Source organism: Meles meles, chromosome 2 (assembly GCF_922984935.1).
Source record: "Meles meles chromosome 2, mMelMel3.1 paternal haplotype, whole genome shotgun sequence".
Lineage (NCBI taxonomy): Eukaryota > Metazoa > Chordata > Mammalia > Carnivora > Mustelidae > Meles > Meles meles.
In genome coordinates, this window is record NC_060067.1 from 163,129,390 (window position 1) to 163,151,807 (window position 22,418).

The window sequence follows — 22,418 nt, forward strand, 5'->3', positions numbered from 1 at the left end:
GCTTAATCGACTGAGCCACTCAGGTGCCCCTCTCACAGTCACTTATTTTTTTACATTCTGTTGGAGTCCCAGTTTTCCAGAAGCCGTGGGCTTCCCTGGATGGGCTACAAAGATGCTCACTCAGCTGCCTGATGCGGACAGCATCTGGTGGTTTGCAACGTACGTGAACATGTTGGGTACCTGATTCCCGAATGGCCAACTGCCTGAGGAGGAGAGTGAAAATGACCCCTTTCTTAACATTTTACACATTTTCCTGAACTTCAAGAGCTCTCTACCTCATCAACGCAGCTTCAAAAAAAGGCCTGTAGCCTTTTAAAAGAAAAGGGTGGGGAAACATACCAAAAGCTCCCTTTCATTAAGTTCTCAAGTATATGTGGCTTTAAATAATCAAGAGTCAAAAGAGTGGCTTTGAAGACAGACCATTTTAGCAAAGGGTTTAGAAGTTGCAGAATCCTGGAGAGGACTGGGAAAAAGCTGAGGATCACTATACAAAATAACAGTGCTTACACATTTGATCAGCGAACGGTGCCCTAAAGTAGCATTTCTCACTGGGGACTGTAGATCCAAAAAGATTCCCCAGGCTTACTGATTCAGTCTTGGGGCCCCAAACCATTTGCATCTTTAACATGCCAGGGATTCTCATGTACACAGTGGGGGCATTATTGCCCTAAAAAGCAAGAGATGGCAAATGTTTAAAAGCACTGGGGCAGTTTTCTTTAAAGAAAAAAAAAAAAAAATCTTAGGCATAAGCCCAGGACTTCAAACAGTGTGGCTATTCTAACTGAAATGTGGCCATCCCCTCTCCCCAGTACGACACACCACCAGCAGGGAGTTTAAGAAATGAACATCCATTTCGAACACCAATTTTCTCAAGGTGTTATTTCCTCTATTTTCAGCCTTGGTCAAAGGTTGGAGTAACACTGGGGAGATGTAAAAAGAATGTGGTGCCTGGGTCATGCTCCCCTCTCTTGGAAATTGATTTGATTGGTCTGGGGTGTGGCCTCTTTCTAGGTTATGCTAATGTTCAGCCTCATTTGAGAATCAGTTCCTGTCCTTCCCAGGTAAGTTAGTAGCTACTCCTCTTTCATTTCCCTTTGCAGTGAATCCAGATGGGAGGTGGAAAAGGGGAGGCCCATGGCCCAGGAGCCTTACTGAGGGTTTCGCTTTCCCCTAATCCCACAGTCCATTGTTTAAATGAGCTGTTGTCAGAGCCATCAGCTCTGATGCCAAAGGGATGGATGGATGGGGATGGAAATGAGGGAAGAGCACAAGTTCTTGCTGCTCCCAGGCGACGATGATTCCACGATGCCACAGCATGAGTCTAAACTGACAGGACTTAAGATGACAGGAGGCCAGAGGGACTGGGTTTGACGTGTTGCAAAGGAGGTGTCGATAAAGGAAAGTTTAGGAATGATTTCATTTCATTCACATAAGGGTAATAACAGACTAAACACAATAAACTTCAAAATACATTTTCATTTTTAATTTAAAAAATAAATAATAGCAAATCTGAACAAAATTTTTCTACCTCGATGCACATCTTCCTAATGGTCCATGTTTGAAACCCAACTAGTTTACAAAATCCTGGCAATAGAGCCTTGACAAAGTCTGGATGAACAACTTACAAAATCTGACAAATAGACGAGTTTTTAGGCAGCGTATGTGGGAGGCCAGTGTTGGCTGAATTATAAGAATCAGCCTGAAATCATCAACTTAAAAGGAAAACTACCTTTTTCCTTTTGTAGGTTTGAACTGGAGGTTCCACGCTCCACCGCTCCAAAGAGGAACTTACCTTCGCCAACTAATATTAAAATCCCACTTGGTCAATGGCATGTAGGCCTAAAATCCACTGTAAGGAAACTTCGTTGCCTTCAGATTTCCTCTTTCTCATTCACTTAGAATCAAAGAAAGCGAGGGCCGCAAGGATTCTAAAAGTCATGTAGCCTTGGATATATATGCTTTACATGAGAAAAATGAGGCCCAGGGACTGACTATAAATTGACTTGCCAAAAGGTCCCGTTCTGTGTTGATGGTGGGGTTTTCCCCCTTTTTTCATTATAGCCCAGCAGCAAGAGGACGGAAATTACAGCTATGGATGTCCTTCTGAATGCCTGTTGCAGAAGGACAGCATGGACATGAGGGAAACTTCCAGGGCTCTGGAGGCAATCTGGGTCTGGGTCTGAGGGTGTGACACGGTGTATGAATCGGTAAAGTTTCATCCATCTGTACCCCCAAGATTTGTGCACTTGACCATATGTATGTTAAGACATGCCTCAATTTTATTTTATTTGTTTAAGACATGCCTCAATTTTAAAGGGAGAAATCACCCCCTGATCTGGAGGCCAGTAGAGGGAAAGGCCTCCCACAGCATGGAAAAAGTTAACAAAGGTGATTGTTATCTCAAATCCCTCTTTATTTCTCATTAGCCTCAGGAATCTGCAGGGTGACTGCATTTTTCATGGGTCTCCCTGACTGCAATTCTGGAATCCAGATGGGAGGTGGAAAAGGGGAAGCCCATGGCCCAGCAGCCTTACTGAGGGGTTCGCTTTCCCCTAATCCCACTCTCTTGCGAACCACACATCACAACACAGTCTCTGCATACCAGGCTGTTCCCACTGGACACACTGAATTGCCATATCCTGCGGGTCTTGTATGGTGTCCGGATTTCAATAAAAGCTTAATGAATGTTGAATAAAATGATTCTTAGGGGAAAAAAAATCTCAAAGGAAGGCAAGTCACCAGAACAGAGAGAGAGAGAAAATAAGAGACTCAAAAAAAAAAAAAAAAAAAAAATCCCATAAACTAATAACCACACAGTTGTGACAGTTTGAGGACTACTTTCAATGCCTTTCAATACACTCCAGAGTTCTTAACAAGGAAAATAAAGACCACTTCTTTCCTCATTTATTCCCCGCCCCTTATCTCTCCCATATGTAAGGTAATCATAAGGCATTTCTTTGTAGTCTTCCTCTTTGACGTCAGGACATGATCTATCATCTTTTGTCAAACATGCCTCTGACCCGTGGCTTCCCCCACGTTCCCTGTAATCTGGAATCCACACCGTTACCTAGAATCCTTTCTATTCGGGCAGGAGAGACCCAGTATTTCCATTAAGGTGAAAGGGGAATCAGATGGAAAAATATGTTCTGTTAAAAAAGGGAAGGTATTCAGGCACTGGTGCATCAGACTTCCCCAGCCCCTGATCAAAGCCCACACCGCAAAACTCACTTGCACTGCTCTGAAGGGACATGCCTGAGGTTTGGTATTTTTTGTGACCAGCTTACATCTTTCTATTTTCAAGGCCAGACTGAAAAATAGGGTCAGGGAGGCCTACAGATCCTCACTAGCCAGTATGCGAGGCAACCTCTCAGCAGCTGCTCTGGGCTCCACAGAAGGCCCGTATAACCTTTCCATTCCTTCTCATTGTTGCGTTCTCTCCACGAAAACCCTTTTTGGTTCTTATTAACATTTCTCTTTCAGTCATAAATAATTATGTAAGAGACTCCAAAAGATGTCATCTTTTTAAAACGAACTATATGTGCTCAGTTAACTTGCACTCTCCAAATGACCTCAGGGTGGGGGAGAGTATCAATAATGCTCTTAGAGAATTCCAGATCTTACTCAGGCCGAGCAGAGGAAAGGAAGCACCACTTCGTACCTACTGCTTCACACAGTCTCATTGAACCTTATCTGTGTGGCAGGTCCTCGTCGCCATTTCGGAAAGGGAAGAAATGAAGGTTCAGACGATGGCAAGGAGTTGAGGGAGTTTGCAAAGTTAACAGGTGACGCAGCTGGGATGGCTGGAGACCAAATGGTTTACTTCAAAACCCAGCTTCTCTCTAGTTTACCCTCTTGAAGGATGCCCTGAGTGGAAGTGGAGAACCGCCTTTCCCTCACCACTTCTAAATCCACACTCTAACTGCTCGCGGAACGCTGGCCACGTCTCCGAGGTTTGTATGTCCCTGACTCTGTGAAGCATGAGTATGTCTCTTCTGAGAGGGGTGGTGTTGAAACAGATACACCAAGAATCAGGCCAGCAAATCCGGATTCTTGGAGGTGAAATCGCTTCCTTTTCTCTACCTCAGGGCAGGGTGGGCGGGGAAGAGGACTGGGCCCCGTTCCAGAAGGGACCCTGGTGAGCCTCCCCACATGCTGACCTAGGAGACCCACAACAAGCTTTCTACTTTGCCATATGTGTCAAAGTAGTATAGAAACATCTGGGACATTTCCACCATCGTTCCAACTAGGGGTAGGAATTCATCATGGAGTTCGTCAGGGTTGTCTTCTCGATCTAAGTGTCACCTGAGGATAGAGCCTCAATTAGCAAGCTGGGTTGTTATTAAGAATCTGTAGGCAGATTTTCTGTGTTTAGCTTCAGTTTCTTTGTCTACAGAACGAGGGGGTTGTTTGTATGACCTTTAGTTACGGCCCTTCTAGCTCAAAACGTCTCTAACCTGTGTGGTTCGTGTAGGTGTATGGAATATCCCATCATCTGAATCAGGCCATTTCTTCTTCCGAAAGGACTACGGACTTAGTACCATAAACATGTAATCAAATTAATTCCACAATCACGAGGAATAAATAATCAAAGGGAGATATTGCACTATATTCTCCAGGGTAAAATCGGGTGGCAGAGAGGGGCCGCTGAGCCATCCAAATGGGATCTGGAAGAGAAGCTGTTGAACCCGGGCTTCGAGGTCCCTTCTGTCCAGTGATGTGAGCTCAGAAGAGGTAAAAGAAAGAGCTTCAAGGGAGTCTGTAGCAGGAGGGAGTGACACGGTGTGGTGAGGGCTGGTTAGTTGAGAGTGTGAGGGACTCCCGAGAGGGTTCCTGTGCCACACATAGCCGGTCTGGGGTGGGGGTGGGGGGTGGTGGTGGCAGGAGCTCAGATCCCACAGTCGAGTCATGGTTTTTCACCAATGATAGCTATTCATACGTGAAAGTTACCAATCTTCATTACAAAGATGTTCTTTTCCTTAAAGAAGACATAAGCAGACATCAGAAAGGTAGGATTATTTCAACTACTGAAGCACTTGAGGCACGGAATACTTGAGGCGCGTCTTTTCCAATGTTATTCGGGACACGGTGTGTCCATGTGAGAAAATCAAGTCTCAAGCAGAGCTTTTCACAAGCAAAGCGAGAAATCCTTCCAAGGTGCAAGTTCCTGGGGTTGCTCAACGACCTCCACAGAAGAACGTAGCCAGGCGTCTGTAGGCCGCAGCAGCTCTGGGCTGGATAATAATGGTGAGGGAGATCTCTCTTTTGAGAAAAACAGAGGACACGACCAATTCTGGAATTCATGCGGACTGGAGTGGGGCGGTGCTTAGGCGTCCTTCAGAGTAGCCTTTCAAAGAACCACCAGTTCGGAGCTGGCACCGCTGACCCCAGATCAGGAAGGGAGTCAGGTGAGCAAGGGGCCCCGGGGTATGAGGCCAGGGCCTACTCTTAGGCGTCAGCTGTTCAAGGCGTTCAGAGTTCTGGAGACCTGGCAAGACCCCTAGTGGGATCCAGGCTCAGAAGCAAGGAAGCCAGATTTTCGAGCTTTGGGAGGAGGTGGAGGTGGGCATTTGGCTTCTCTGCGGACCGGCAGCGGAGGGGCAATCTGAGGGAGCAGACACAATGAGAGTCAAAGGAGTCCCATCTTTCCTCCACATTTCTGACACACTGCTTTAGCTTCTAACTGATCTCTCTAGGAGAGATCTATCCAGGAGAGAAGGAAAATAACACTCATTTAACTTCTCTTGTTCTCCTTGGGTTAATCAGAGATACCCCAAAATGTTATTTCCCCAACACCTGCATTCTTGGCATATCTACAGAAGGCACTGAATATTTGTTAAAGAATGCAGGACGAGGCCATTCCAGAATGACTGTTACTCATCCAGAAGGAGTACAGTCTTCACATGTGAACCAGAACTCACTGATTTCACTCACCTGTACCCAGGGTGAGGTACAGAGAAGAGCTCTACCTTTGATCTGACAAAAAGGTCTGCTTCCTTTCGTTACTTCCCATTAGAATCTCCCTTATATGTTTTATGGTTTTAGGCATGAATCAAGAAGTGATTAGAGTGACAAATCTATGGGAAACCTGTCTAGCAAAAAGCTTGGAAAACCAACACTGCACTCCCAGGAGTGGGACGCTCTGACCCCAGCACTGTTGTTCCCTACCTCCTCGGAGTTCCTCTGGCCGCCCTCGTAGGGCTTGCTTTTGGGGGGAGGGGGAGGCGGGACAGTAGTAGTCATCAGCCCATCTGTCTGCAAAGACGGAGAGCCTAGAAATGATACAAAGTAGATGAAGGCAGAGAGAAGAATTCATCAAGGAATCTTAATAGAACCTCTGCTTGCCATTTTAACACCTAAACCAACCTGGCCAATCAAATTGCTAAGGTCATATTCTATAGTTTCCGTGGACAGAATAGAAACAATCTCTCAGCCCTCATGACAAATGTAGCACTGTTTACTCACCAGAAGGTTTCATAAAAAGTTCTGAAGTAAAAATCCCCCCCCCTTTTTTTGCGTAGGGTTTTTACTATTAAGCTGGAGATGAAGACGTTTTCTAGAACTTAAGGTACAACTCTATCCTCTGATCTACCCCAAGTACTTCGAAAAAATGTCTGTCACAAAGTAAGCGGTCCATAAAGACTGGTTAAATTTAACTGAGCAGTCTCAGTTTGATCATTTAAAGGATGCAATATCCACTTCCTCCAGGAAAACTTACTTCATTATCTCTAGCTCATGGTTGACTCCCACGGCCCATGGGCATGATGACTTACCCCTCCATTCTCTGTACTAAGGTACCTTGGAATTCTTCTCAGGCCTTGTGTATTGCTGATTCCCCAGGCCTGACTGTAAGCAGTATATGGAACAGGCCTATTTCTTGTCCTTTTTTGGGACCCTTTCCAGTACCAAGTACAGGGCTACCTACCTAGTAGTTTTTAAGTTACTTGCTTCCTGTCTGGTCCCCGTCTGGCTCTACTTCATTATACCTTCGTAAATGGAAAAGGAGTTGTGAGACCCTCTGGGTCACTCTACAGAGAAGGGTAATGAGTCCTAGCAACTCAAAGACTCCTGTTCGGACTCTAATTTTGCTATACCCACCACCATGGAATGAGCCAACTTTATAATAACCTCATATAATGTGTGGCTGTTCCAGCTAAATATTGCCCAGATCCATACGCATACTCTGTTCCCTACTAAAGCGAAGAGAAAGTATATGTCTGTATCTTTCTAAATCTGTGTGTGTGTGTGTGTGTGTGTGTGTGTGTGTATATATATATATATATATATATACAGAACTTACTTAGGGTCCTGGTAGCTTTAGGAGTGAGTGGAGGTGGGCTCAGGGGCATCGACTGAGGAGGTGAAGAACCATGAAATGGCGTCAGCCGATTGTCCGACAACTGGAGACTCTTTGGTCTTTGTGCTTTTCGGGCTGGGCTCTGGTGGGGGGTGGGGCACAGCAAAACAGACTCATGTGAGAGAGGCTGAGCTAGTCAATGCTCCCAACACCTTGCCAGCTGAGAACCAACTTGTCAGAGAGACCCATTCTGGGGGCCACTGTTGAGTTACCCGCCCTGTCAGGTGGCGAGCCGGCGAAGGCCCTGACAGGGCGTCACTGAAGCAGATGTTCTTTCCTGGCTAGCCATGAGCCTGAGTCTGACCACAGTCAGACTGTGTTGTCTGGGTTGGAAAGGAGCCACCCCTGATTCTCAGGGAAGGCTGGTCTCACCGCACTTAACAACATGATATGGCTCATGGAAGAAGAAAAAACACTTTTTTTTCTTTTAAGTTAAAAGAAGAGAAATGACAATGTACTGACTCATGGAACATGGTGGTGCGAACCACAACTCTGAGCATCAGCCCACGTGTTTACATTGTGAGTACAAGATCTTGCACCACTACTGGTTTAGACACTCAAATTCACCCTAAGTGTTTTCTTTTTTTTTTTTTTAAGCACAATGTAAGACCAAATGCTGTCACAGGCTGCCAGGTCCTGAGGAAGCACGGCCAGACTTCCACCAGGTGACTCACGGCTCTGTGGTAAGTGCGGTGTGGCCGGCTTCAAGGACAGCACTAGGGAACCTCTGGCCCTTGTTTGCTTGCCATGCCTGCCCCCCTCAACACCCACCCCCTGTTGCTGTTTTGTTTTGTTTTTACCATCAGGTCAGGTTCTGGCGCTTTCTCTGCAATGACCTGGGACTTGCTGAGGCTCCAGTCTTTTCGCTTGAACTTGCTGATCCGGTTCTCACTGTCCTCTTTGAGGGGCAGATCTTCAACTCTGGCACCTGACGAAGCCCTGCGCTCCAGAAGTGGCTCCAGGATTGATCTACCAGCCAAGAACAAGGACAGGATCACAGAACACTGACCACTGGGCAGTCAGAATGTACTCCCACAAGACAGGGGTTAGGACTCCTCAATCCCATCCTGACCTGTGACTCCCCTCTCAGGTTCTAAATCTGAATTTCTAACTGCCAATTAGACATCCTGAGGTATCTATGAAACGAGACCATCCAAGTACAAAAGGAAAATCTCTGAACGTGCATCTCACCACAGGAAGAGAAAGGCTTACTACATCTGCAGGCAAAGATAGAATTCATACAGTAAAAGATGAATAAGCAGCTTCAGACGGTGGAGAACAGACAGCCTGTGTTCAGATCCTACCTCCACTGCTTCTTGGGTGATCTTGGGCAGAAAATCTTTTCATACCTCAACTTCCTTATTGTGAAATGGGGACAATAAATAAAATCTTTTTTTTTTTTTAAAGATTTTATTTATTTATTTGACAGACAGAGATCACACGCAGGCAGACAGGCAAGCAAAGAGAGAGAGGAGGAAGCAGGCTCCCCACAGAGCAGATAGCCTGACGCGGGACTCAATCCCAGGACCCTGAGAACATGACCTGAGCTGAAGGCAGAGGCTTAACTCACTGAGCCAGCCAGGCACCCAATAAATAAATAAAATCTTAAAAAAAAGGAAAAAGACACAACATGACACACAAGTCTGTAACTTGACTCCTAAGCACAAGGACATGTAAGACAAACCCAAAGGGAAATTCTACAAACCAACTGGACTGTAATCTTCAAAAAGGTCAATACAATGAAAGACAAACTAAGGAAAGGCCAAATTACTTTAGATTAAAGGAGAATAAAGGGGTGTGGTCCTACGTAGCACGTGACCCCGACTGGGTTCTACACGAGAAATTGCTCCGTACGAGATACACAGTGGGACAACTGACAAAACTGGGATCCGGGGTAGAGTCTGCAGTGTTGCATCAACACCAAATCTCCGAATGGACAGGCTGCAGGCAGGATGCAGGGACGTAAGATAAGGCGTTTGTCCTTACAGCATAAAGAACACACCTCCTCTCAAACGGTGGAGCGGGGCTGCTGGGGGACAGGCAGAGAGGGAGTGACTGCAGCAAAATGTAAAACCAAGGAGGGTTAAAAAAGATATGAGACCTTTATGGTGGGTATTGCTTAGAGTTGAATGGGTACTCAGTGAGCCCAGGTTTGATTAAAAATTGATAGAGTTTTGCTCCATGAAAGTAGAAAGCTTAGAGAGAAGAACAGGCAGAGGACAGAGGATTTTCAGGGCAGGGAGATTATTCTGGAGGATACTGCACTGGTAAATACTTGTCACCATACATCTGTCCAAACCCACAGAACGCACAACAGCAAAAGGGGACTCGATCGTCAACTACGGGCTCTGGGAGCCGGTCATGCGCTAACGTGAGTCCATCAGTGGTAATGAAGGCACCGCTCTGCTGTATGTTCTTAATCTTGCTGTGAACTCAAAACTGCTCTAAAAAAGATAAAGTCCACACAGCACACACACACCCACACACAGACAAAAGCTGTGGCATGAAATAAGACAACATAAAAACACAGATGGGTTCTTAGTATTTGAAATAAATAAATAAATAAAAGCTTCTGGATGCCTGGGTGGCTCAGTCAGTTGAGTCTACCTTCAGTTCAGGTCATGATCCCAGGGTCCTGAACATGGGATCCCTGCATGGGTCCTACATGGGGCTCCCTGCTTGGCAGAGAGCCTTTTTACCTCTCCCACTCCCCCTGCTGTGTTCTTTCTCTGATACTCTCTCACACTGTCTCTCCAATAAGTAAGTAAAATCTTAAAAAAAATAAAATAAATAAAGATAAAACAGAAGATTCTATTTGGCAGAAAGCATCCTTAGTAAATTAAAACTATCTGCTGGACATACATTAGATGGCAAATATCTTTGATATATAAGAAACTTTTACAAATAAACAAAAGAAAGAGTAGTTCAATTTTTTAAAATCGTCAAAGGATAAATAGGTATTTCATGAAATGGAAATCCAAGTAAGTTTAAAAAGTTAGTGTCAAAAGTTATTAAATACTCAAATATTAAGATATTTGGAGGGGGCAAAGACTTTTTTACATTATATTATGGAAAATTTCAAACATGTAAAAAAGTGAAGAGAATGCCCATGTGTGTACCACTCAGTGTCAGTAATGATAACTCATGGCCAGTCTGCTTTCTTATGTACACCTAAGTCACATTCCTCGCCCCTCACTGGATCACTTGGCAGCGATCAGATGTTATATCATCTATCATCTCATTCATAAATATTTCAGTGTTTACCTCAGTGAGGCAAGGACTCACTTCATAACATAACTACACTCCCATCATAAGTCCTACAAAAAGAAATAATTCCTTCATTTCACTGAACATCCAATGCTTACATTTCCTGATGTCTTATAAATTGTTTGGAAGTGGCTTGAGTCAAGATCTGAACAGGATTCATTCACTGTTTGGTTGAAATGCTTCTTAAATCATTTTAAACTTTTAATGTGCATGGTCCCCCTTTTCTGCAAGGTGTGCGTGCCTTGCTCTGTGAAGGTGAGGGGAAAAAGTTCCAGGGAAGTCTGACTGAGACTGAGCCCACACAGTCACACTGGGAAATGCCTGTAGATTGTTTTTTTTTTAATTTCAAATTAGTCTCTCCTTTTCTATTACTTTTTAAAAGACTGCATGCATGGGCTTTTAATGTTTTGGTATTTATCTTTCTTTTTTTTTGAGAGAGAGAGAACATGTGAGGGGTGGGGAGGGGTCGAGGGAGAGCGAGTGAAAGACCCTTTTTTCCCCAATATTTTATTTACTTATTTGAGAGAGAGAGAGCAAGCAGGGGTGGGGGGAGGGGGAGGAGGAGACGCAGATTCCCTGCTGAGCAGGAGCCTGATGTGGGTACTCAGTCCCAAGATGCCGGGATCATGACCTGAGTCGAAGGAAAATGCTTCACCGACTGAGCTACCCAGGCACCCAAGGGAGAGAGAGAATCTTAAGCAAGCTCCATGCTCAGCATAGAGCCCAATGTAGGGCTTGATCTCATGACACAGGGATCATGACCTGAGCCGAAATCAAGAAGACTGGACGCTTAACTCACTGAGCCACCCAGACGTCTATCTGGTATTTTTCAATTATTAATATATTTATGGGGAAGCCACTCGCTATTATTTATCTTAAATCTGTACTGGTTAAAGAAACAGCATAGAACCAAATTCCAAGAAAGACTAATTATTCTTAAATTTTTTTTTATTTCTTTTTGACTAATTATTCTTAATTTTTTAAAAAGATTTTATTTTTTAAAGTAATCTCTACACCCAACATGGGGCTCAAACTCACAGCCCTGAGAATAAGAGTTGCACACTCCTCTGCCTGAGCCAGCCAGGTACCCCAAGACTCTAATTATTCTTAAAACCGAATAAGCCAAATCAGACAAACAAGATCACCTCAAACAGTAATTGGTCAGGGAGAAAGAAAACAACCACCCCAGATTCTATGGAATCAATTATGACTTTGCTTCAGAGACTGCAAATGAAGGCTGTGGGTCACCAGGTCGCCTGTCAAAAATGTGAGTTTCACTAGGGCCTACTTAGGAATCAAATAAACTATAAAATGACTACAGTGTGGTTCACCCAGGGTCTGTGTCATTTTTTTCTTATAATGATTACTTCAGTGATTTTCCTGAAATATCTAAGATTAGTTTTTTCCTAAACAATTTTGTTGTTCTGGAGCCCAACTTTGCTGGTGTTCTAAGCATGTACTTAGTTGGCCTTCTGGCTTCCTTAACACAATGAGTTGTGTTTCAAAAACTAATTCTCTTCCTGTGCCTTGGCCTACCATTTGCCAGATAGGATGGATATGTTCCACTTCCCTCCGATAAAGAACTGGCCCTTTACCGACGGCACCCCCGATAATCATCACGAAAGTATTCATGAATATTGTGACATGACACTGGGAATGGGAGACTCGGGGTCATTAGTCGATAATCAGTTTCAGATGCCTTAAAGAAACATCCTAACTAACGTTAGGAAATAGTATCAATGGCTTCTTACTCACTGGGGAAACCTGGGCAAGGTCAATAACCCACCTTGCCTGGGTTGCGGCATTAAGAGGGCCCTGCTCACCTGTTCTCTGCTTACTGCCCGTCAGCAATCATGGTGCCCTAATGCTCAACAGCTGTGTCAAACCTTTTCTTTTTCTGAATGAGACCACTGATTTAAGAAGAGTCTTACTGAACACTTTTACGCTTTCCATAGAGAAACAAAAAAAAAAAAGAGAAAAATAAATGAATTAAGGACTCTAATATTTATTACGCTAAGGATTAAAAATAGTGCAAATACCCAGTCCTCCTATTGCATGTGGCACTGCATATTGTGTACTGTTTGACATCAGAACTGTGATGAATTTCATCCTCTGACTACGGAATGTATGCTTCTAGAAAATGCATCCTATACCTGGTCTTCACCAAAAGAGCTCAAGAAAGGATATGAGAATGTATCCTAAATAACTGGAAAGCTATCTGTACACATACGCTTAGTACAATTCATAACAATAAAACTGCATTTTATACTGACAGAAGCTAAAGGTTTTCATATGAAATTCATAATGAACTTTGATGATTACCTGTCCAGAAATAATGACACAGCTTAAATATTCGATAGTAAGAGAAGGCTTAATTATGGCACATTTGTAGGATGCAATGGTATAAATAGTCATCAAAAATGATAATCAGGGGTGCCTGGGAGGCTCAGTGGGTTAAGCCTCTGCCTTTGGCTCAGGTCATGATCTCAGGGTCCTAGGATCGAGTCCCACATCGGGCTCTCTGCTTGGCAGGGAGCTTGCTTCCTCCTCTCTCTCTCTGCCTGCCTCTCTGCCTACTTGTGATCTCTCTCTGTCAAATAAATAAATAAAAATCTTTAACAAAAAATTTTAAAAAAATGATAATCAGGGCACCTCAGTCGGTTAAGTCTCAACTTGATTTCGGCTCAGGTCATGATCTCAGGGGCGTGAGACAGAGACCTGCACAGGGCTCTGCGCTCGGTGGGAAGTCTTCTTGAGGATTTCTCTCCCTCTGTCCCTCCCCTGCTCACATGCACCCTCTCTCTCTCTAAATAAAAAAAAAAATTCATCATGTATATTAAATTAAACAGCAGGTCACAAAATGGTACATACGATGCTTTTCCAATGCTATAAAACGTATATAAGCTTTTTTTGTTATACAACTAAACCTTAACAGTGGTTACTTCTGAGTGATGTGGTAAGTATCTTTCTTTTAAGTTTCTAGTACTTTGAAAAATTTCTACGTGTACATAGATTAAGTATATAATTAGAAAAATACTGTTTTCAAACAGTATTTTTAAACAGAAAGAACACAACTACGAATTCAGTCCTTCAAAATATCTTAAATTTGAACATATGAGAAGGCAGTCCAGGTTTTTGGCAAAAAAGGTTCAACATCAAAAAGCCATCAGTCCTCCCAAAGTTAGTCCAGAAGTTTCACATGATCCCAGGAAATAGCAATAAGATTCCAGACAAGTGAATCGAAAAGTGAGCAATGAGTAAAAGTAGCCAGAAAAATTCTGAAAAGGATAACTAAGAAAGAAAAGCCTTTCAAATCTACAGTAGTTAAAACCACAGAGCGCTAGCGCATGAACACCCAGGGAGATCAAAGAAATGGTGGGGCGCGGGGAGTCCGCAAATAGATTATAGACATACAGGAACTTGATTTTGTAATGAGGTTGACATTTCAAATCAGTAGAGAAAAGATGGTTTGCTCACTAAATGTTACAGGGAAAACTGAGTAGTTATGTGGCTAAAAAAAAAAAAAGTTGACTTTATACCTCACATTTTATATTCATATAAATTTCAAAGAATCAGATTTAGTGGTGAATAGCGAAACTCTAAAATTAGTTTTTTGCAGCCTTAGAGTGGGGAAGGCCTTTAATCATAATATAAAATCCAGGAGTCATGAAATATAGCATTAATTTATTGGACTGCATTAAAAAAAAATTAGCACAACTAAATAAAAAATGAGAAGCAAAGTCAAAAGACAGAGGAGAAACTGGAGGATGTATTTCAACTAATATTACAGACAGGGCAAACGCAGCAGAAACTTGTACCCAAAATACTTCACCATAGTTTGCAGAACATAAAATACAAACAGCTACTAAAGAATGCAAAGAAGCTCAGATTCACACAAAACAAGAGAAATAAAACCAAACCAAAATGAAACCCTATACCACGAAAATACTCTCCACCTGTCAGACTGGCGAAAATTAAAAAGGCTGATAATACACAATTTGGGGTGTGTGGGTGACGAGGAACCCTTGTATGTTGCTGACAGGACTCTAAATTGGTGTAATGTCTATGGAAGTCAGTCTAGGAATAATTTCGAAAACCGCAACTATAAATGTTTGACAAAGCAGTTTTCACTTCTGGAATTTTCCTCATATGGATATACTTGTATATTTACAGAATACGTTCTTTTTATGCTTCTGCCCTGCCACCCTGCTGTGACAGCCAAAAGCTGACGTCAACTAAACATCCACCAATAAGCACTTGTGGAACATGTCAGGGCGTAGCCATATCACAAGATGTCTGTGGCTCAAAGGAAAGAGGAGGCTCTTGACATTCTGAAGTGGAATGATTTTCAAGATATAGTAAGTAAAAAAAAGCAAGCTAAAGAAAGTATTACGTTTCCATTCATATAAAAAAGAAAGTGTGAGGAAGAATATATATTTAGGTATTGCTTGCGTGTGTATAAAGAGCTGTTGGAAAGGCACCAAGAACCTGAAGGCTAACATCGTTTGCCTCCACAGAGGGGTGCTGGTAAGGTAGGAGTCAAGGACCAATAATGGGTCATTTTTCATGAGAGATCCCTTTTGTACCTTGGAACTTTGTATCATGTAATTATATTACCTATTTACAGAATAAATATAAATTTTAAACTTACTTTTGAAAATCAATTCAGATGAAAAAAATCAGATGTGAGAGGATGGGTGACGGAATGTGACAGGATGATGGGTGATTATGATCCCATCTGTCATAACTATTATTATTATGTAAATCATGATCTTCCTCATGAGGAAGACAATGAGAATGATCCAGAGGCTAAGCACCACATACTCTGAATTACCGCCCTTATGAGGGTGATGCGTCTACATGGATCAAGGTTCCTTTGGTGACAAAAGGCAAAGGGTAAGGAGACAACCCGCCCTCCCTTCTTCCCAGCAATTAAAAATTGAACCCTTACCCATCAGATCCTGGTCTGGAAGGAGCATTATCGGATGAGTTAGAAGAGGTGGAAATGACCGAGGAAGTCACTGAGGTGATGGACAATCTCCGCAGCGTAGATGACATGATGTAGGGTAGCACGATAGACCCCGTGCGGCTCTGCTTCCTCTCAGTCAAGGTGGGTGGCTGAAGGACACGTGGCATCTCATGGTGAGCTGGCCTGGGACTCAGCCCATATGCTGGCTCCCACCCCCTCCGTTTGTGACCGGTGCTGTTTGTACTGGCGGGTACCCACTGCTGCCTCACTTGTTAAATACTGCAACTCCTACTATTCTTAATTATAAACACAGCTAGGTTAAACCTACCTTGTTAAGACTAGAGAAAAATTCCCCCTAATTTGCAGCCCGTCACATAAGAGAGGAAAAGCAAGCTGTTCATCACTCCCAACAGAACGGCAACACCCTCGGTCTGCTTCTCCACTTTAGCTTCTTTCAGCCACTAAAAAAACCAGAATGCTGGCCTAATAGGAAGCTTTAGATTCAAACTATAGACCTGATGCTTAAGAAGTGAATGGTAAATCTTAAGAAGTAGAGGAACAGTGATCTACTTTCATTAGAAATGTCTCCACAAGACTGACTGTCCCAGTAGGCCACCAAATCAAATCTACAAGGAAACACTAGCCTGGATCTCAGAAAAACCAGTCATTAGGTGAACGTCACAGTCCTTCCATCAGGAACTGTATAGAGACAAATGTTCCTCAGAAAAAGCTCTTAACTGACAGTAGGTCAGGAGGTGAGACATGCCTGAGGACCTGGTTAGAAACAATGATCACAAAGATACTCTGGAGAAAAGAGGAGTGAAGATGGAGGTGTGGGATGGGAGACAGGAGGACATGAAAGGAAATTCAAAGCTTTGGTCCAAAGAAAGAGAATTTGAAAATCAGGGGTTTAAGAGCGAGACAGAAAGCAAGGTGAACTCATATTAAAAAGAGCAGAAATGGGGCACCTGGAGGGGTGCAGTCAGTTCAGCATCTGACTCTTGGTTATGGCTCAGGTCACGACCTCAGGGTCATGGAACCCAGCCCTGTCTCAGGCTCTGCACTCAGCAGGGAGTCTGCTGCTCTTGCTCTCTTCCTCTCCCTCTGCCCCTCCCCATGCTTGCAAACACATGTGTGTGTGCTCTCTCTCAAATAAATAAATCTTAAAAAAGAAAAATGTAAAATGAAAAATGAAGCTGGATCCAAATAGTCAATCCACTGTTGGAAAGAAAAGGTTACTTTTTATTAACGTGGGCATATTTTATACCCCATGTGGCTCGAACTCATGAACCCAAAATCAAGAGTTGCATGCTCTTGCAACTGAGCCAGCCAGGTGCCCAGAGAGAAAAGGTCATGGAGCGCATGCGCCAACCCATCCAACTTCTCAGGAAAGAGACAACTGTCACTGGGAGAAATGTGTTGGAACTGTTAGAAAAAATGATGAAATCAGCTATACATGCACTGTGAAACGTACTTCACCGCCATTCTTTCTCCCCTTCAAAGGTGTCAACGGTGGAAACTTCTTATCAAAATGAAAAATAAAGACTAGGAAAAAACACAGAACTGGGCCAGACAGGACAGGAATAATCAGGTCTGGGAGCAGGAACACCCCAACTCCTAGTAGAGTAGGGCGCACGCACTGAGGGCCCAGAGCAGGGGCCTCAGCACATCCCCGCCCTTGCCCTGGGAGTACGTGAGAAAGGCCAACCCTCAGGCCACCAGAGTCCCTATCAGCAACTCTGGAGCTGGGGCCCAGCAATCTGTGTTTTCACAAACCTTCCAGATGGTTCGGATAGTCACTCAAGTCCAAGAACCCCCATGCAGCATGTCAGCGTCAGAAGGTCACTGAAAGCATGTCATGTCCTCTCCTCCCTGCCCCCAGCATTCCCATGTCCTGCCTCTGTTATTCTGACTCATGAAAAATTCCTCAATATAAAAAACAGTCAAAGAGACCGAAAAAGCCAATCGGCCACTCAGAGCCTACCAGGGTTATAACACCGTAGAGCTTTTCCACTTTCTCCTTGAGTTCCCGGAAACAAGAAGACAAGCGGTCATGCAGCGGCTTTAGCTGCTCTGTGAGCTTCTCCCCATGGATGCGGATCCCCTCCGTCAACAGAGGCATCTGGAGAAAAGGGCATGGCAGAAAGGAAATATGGTTTAGGAAGAGAGATCCTTTGGATGTGGAGGCTAGGGAAGGATGGGTGGGGGAGACAGACAGGTAAACTGGCAGACACAGCACATACCATGTGAGAATGCTACTTCTCCATGGGGGCGGGGGCACTGGACGCCCTTGGGTCAAGTACACAGAGAAATACACAGGAGGCAAGGAGGCCCTAAACCCGGGAAGTGCGGCCAGCCAAGACCTGAGCCCGGAGGCTTCTCTGTGGCTGACCAACTGCTAGTTTTAAAAGCTGAGGCTGAACTGGATGGCTGCCTTTTGTCCCACTGTTTGCTGAAGTAGCAAGAGAGAGAGAGGGACTGAGGCCAACATGTCTCAGCTGGATCTGATTTGGGGACTCAAGTTTCTTCTCTAGGAAGGTCCCTCTCGGCACTGTAGAGTCTAACAGAACACTATTCCCAGGGTCACTCAGCCAAACAATGAGACAGACTGTGATTCCAAAGGTTACAAAACAGAACAAAACACCCTAAAAGTGGGCTTGTGGATTTAAGCCCTAGAGAATATGTTGGCGTTGGGTCGCGGAAGCCTGTCTGGCCGCACCCCTCCCACGATGCCTACCTGCAGCGCTATCAGTCGCTTCAGCAGCTCAATCTTCTCCTGGTCTTCGGGATGCTCCTGCAAGTACTTTTCTGTAAAAAAAGCCTAACAGGGAAGCACATGCGAGTGTTAATTAGAACACGTTCCTATCTGTGTACTGACCCTCGAGGGAGGAGAGGGGAGCCGGAAAGGGTGAAAATGTATTCTGTTCCATCTGCTAAACCTGGAACGACTAAGTGACTACTCACCCCTTTCCTGGACAGCCCTTATGCCACCGTGGACAATTCTAAAGGTCTGTGCTGTTTTGTGATCTTTCTGGAACCGTGTAATGCCTAATCACAGTACCTTCTCCACAACGACCACACACACACAAACACACACATCAAACCAATTAACTCATGACATTCAGTGAAGTAACCTTCCCAAAGGACTAAGGCCAATGATAGTATCTAAAGGTTATTTACTAGATTAAGTGTGCAGATATTAAAATAAGGAAAAAGCCAAAAATTAGCAGGCTGTATATGGACAACAGTTTTCCTGCGCTATCATCTGATATAGGCTGTATCACATTTTTTTCCTGTATTAAGCAAAGATGGCTTTCTTATTACTCATTTATCCAAAAGGCTTTTTTTTTTTTTTTTAAAGATTTTATTCATTTATTTGACAGATAGAGATCACAAGTAGGGAGAGAGGCAGGCAGAGAGAGGGAGAGAGGCAGGCAGAGAGAGAGAGAGAGAGGAGGAAGCAGGCTCCCCGCCAAGCAGAGAGCCCGATGCGGGACTCGATCCCAGGACTCTGAGATCATGACCTGAGCCGAAGGCAACAGCTTAAACCACTGAGCCACCCAGGCGCCCCCCAAAAGGCTTTTTTGAGGACAATATGAGATATTGACACGAAAATGTTGTATAAATGTATTTTTTAAAGATTTATCTATTCAGGGGCGCCTGGGTGGCTCAGTGGGTTAAAGCCTCTGCCTTCCGCTCAGGTCATGATGCCAGGGTCCTGGGATCGAGCCCCGCATCGGGCTCTCTGCTCAGCAGGGAGCCTGCTTCCTCCTCTCTCTCTGCCTGCCTCTACCTACTTGAGATCTCTGTCTGTCAAATAAATAAATAAAATCTTTAAAAAAAAAAGATTTATCTATTCATTTGAAAGCAAGGGAGTGAGCGTGAGCGGGGGGAGGGGCAGAGGGAGAGGGAGAAGCAGGCTCAGCAGGGAGCCCAACACAGGGCTCAGGGCTCCGTCCCAGGACCCTGGAATCACAACCTGAGCCAAAGGCAAATTTTTAACCTACTGAGCCACCCAGATGTCCGATCCAGTATATTTGAAGTCCTTATAGAAAGGGGATATTCAGACACAGGGAGAACACATTGTGAAGAGGCACAAGGAGAACATGGTCTATAAGCCTAGAAATATGCGCCAAAGGTTGCCAGCAACCCCTCAGAAACTGGGAGAGAGGCGGGACCAGATCCTTCCTCATAGCCCACTGAGGAAATCGACCCTGCTGACACCTGGATTTCAGGCGTCTGGGCTCTGGGACTGTGAGGCGATCTATTTCCAGTTTTTAGCCACCCTATGTGTGCCTTTGTTCTGGAAGCCCCAACGAATGAACACAAGGAGGGATACAAATACAGCGGGCCTGTGGGCTGAGTTTCACAAACAGGAAGCAGGACAGCACATCCAGACAGCGCTTCCTCTGGCCAGATTCAGGGTTAGAGAGAAATGAGGGAAAAAGTCCTATGCGTAAACCTCCATCCGCCTTTATCTTCCAAATATAAGCAGTTTAAATCTTCAAAAGTTAAAAAAAAATGTTTTTGATGTAAAATAAAATGCACTGAAATTCCCAAAACATTGGTTTAGTCAAGAAACAGAGGAGCCGGGGCGCCTGGGTGGCTCAGTGGGTTAAGCCGCTGCCTTCGGCTCAGGTCATGATCCCAGAGTCCTGGGATCGAGTCCCTATTGGCCTCTCTGCTCGGTGGGGAGCCTGCTTCTCCCCCTCTCCCTCTCTCTCTGCCTGCTTCTCTGCCTACTTGTGATCTCTGTCTTTCAAATAAATAAATAAAATCTTAAAAAAAAAAAAAAAAGAAACAGAGGAGCCAAGTGCTCTGAAATTCAATTTTTTTAGGAGGGTCCTGCCTTGCAACGGAAAGGGGCTGATGAATTACAGCAAACAGTTCTTGGGTTCCTGTCACTCAGGCCATGATTTTTAATTTTTTTTTATTTTTTAAAAATTTTATTTATTTATTTGATCCCAGGGTCCTGGGATCATGCCTGAGCCAAAGGCAGAAGTTTTAACCCACTGAGCCATCCATGCGCCCCTCGGGCCATGATTCAAAGACAGGTCACTGATATAGGTAGGTGATGATGAATTCCCCAATGAATTGCACTGGGGAACACTGGTGATCAATGAGTTTACCTTTCTCTTATGTTTAGAAACACACAAACTCATACATATTAATTAAAAGTAAAAACTACTGGGATGCCTGGGTGGCTCAGTGGGTTAAAGTCTCTGCCTTCGGCTTAGGCATGATCTCAGGGTCCTGGGATCGAGCCCCACATCGGGCTCTCTGCTCAACAGGGAGCCTGCTTCCTCCTCTCTCTGCCTGTCTCTCTGCCTACATGTGATCCCTGTCTGTCAAATAAATAAATAAAATCTTAAAAAAAAAAAGCAAAAACTACTATTTGTCTTGAAATTTATTAGTTTACATACCCTGCTTTCCCTTTTCAAAAAATTTCAGTGAGAAGACAATGACATTGGGAAACCTTCATATGAAATTATATACTATTCACAGATATTGACATAAGGGGTATTCTGTAAAAAAAAAAAAAAAGAAAAGGAGAAAGGAAAAAAAACACTTGGAAAAACACACAAAAATTAGTACTAGATAGCTTAGCTTATATGAAAAATCACACACCAAAATTATTACAACGTAAAAAAGTATCATATTCTGGAACCTAGTTTTGCACTGCATTTGGTGATGACACTGGACATTATCGCTGACACCTGGCATGGGCGTACTGGACGTGGCCTCCAGTGGACTCCTTGACCAGGTGCTGAGGGTCATAAGCCTGAAGAAGGTGCAACGGTTGATGGGAAAGATGGTTACAGCAGCAGTCACAGAGCAGTGGGTGCCCTGCTCAGTTGCGTTTGGCTCCAAGAGGACAGGAGGGAGAAGAAAACCCATCCTCAGCAAAGCTCAGCTAAATGGTAAGCTTTCGGTGATGTCCCCTCTGCACGTAATGCCTTCCTCAGCTACTAGCCAACACTGTGTGTTAGGTACTTTCCTCACTTTTTTCAGGTATGAAGCCTGGCGCTCAGAGAGGTTAAGTATCTCACTCAAGGGCACACAGCGGCCAATGGGAAGCCAGGAATGGGTCACTGGCGTGGCTGATTCTATTGTCCCTGGTCTTCTTAGGTCTTGGTGTACAAATGGAAATAAGAGAATCGGCCCATTGAATGTCCACTCACTCTTCCTGTCCACCTCCTTCACTTTCACTCACTCTCCAGGGGTGCGGTGGCCAAATGTTTACTTAGATTCAGTAAGAAGACTCCAAAACTACTTAGCCACTGAAAACACCTGAACAATTAAAACTCCTGCCTCAATTAATTGCACTTAACTCAATTTTACCTACTGTACACATTACTTCCATTTTATTTTTATTTTTTAAAGGTTTTATTTTTCTAAAACCTTTAAATAAACCTTATTTATTTGAGAGAGAGAGAGAGAGAGAGAGAGAGAGGAGGAGGGAGACCACAGAGGGAGAGTGAATGGGAAGGAAAAGCTGACTCCCTGGTCAGCTGGGACCCCGATGTTGGGCTCGATCCCAGGACATGGGGATCACGGCCTGAGCTGAAGGCAGACGCTTAACCAGCTGACCCAGCCAGGTGCCCCCCCATTACCTCCATTTTAAATGATGCTACATCGAAACCTAAGCAATGGATTCGCATCTGGTGAGCACTCTTTTCCTGTTTTTCCAGAAGAAAAGATACGACACTTAGCTGAATTAATGTCACTGTGCAGCCAGGGCCAGCATTTGTCCAAACAACCTATAGCACACCAAGTCGGGGTGGGCATTTCTAGAGGCTCATTTTAACTAGAGTGCAGGTGGGCCTC

At 44.2% G+C, this 22,418-nt stretch overlaps 1 protein-coding gene across 1 annotated transcript in view; it reads right to left on the minus strand.

Moving 5' to 3' along the window:
- Positions 1–1,461: 1,461 nt before the first annotated feature.
- Positions 1,462–22,418, minus strand: part of DOCK5 (dedicator of cytokinesis 5) — a 217,889-nt gene continuing 196,932 nt past the window's right edge. Inside the window, exons 46-52 of the mRNA XM_045997731.1 lie at positions 18,328–18,411; positions 17,575–17,712; positions 15,573–15,739; positions 8,155–8,323; positions 7,298–7,436; positions 6,166–6,269; positions 1,462–5,602 (exon numbers count right to left, since the gene is read on the minus strand). Coding sequence (XP_045853687.1) covers positions 5,498–5,602; positions 6,166–6,269; positions 7,298–7,436; positions 8,155–8,323; positions 15,573–15,739; positions 17,575–17,712; positions 18,328–18,411 — 906 coding nt within the window. The 3' untranslated portion in view covers positions 1,462–5,497. The remainder of the gene's footprint in view (positions 5,603–6,165; positions 6,270–7,297; positions 7,437–8,154; positions 8,324–15,572; positions 15,740–17,574; positions 17,713–18,327; positions 18,412–22,418) is intronic.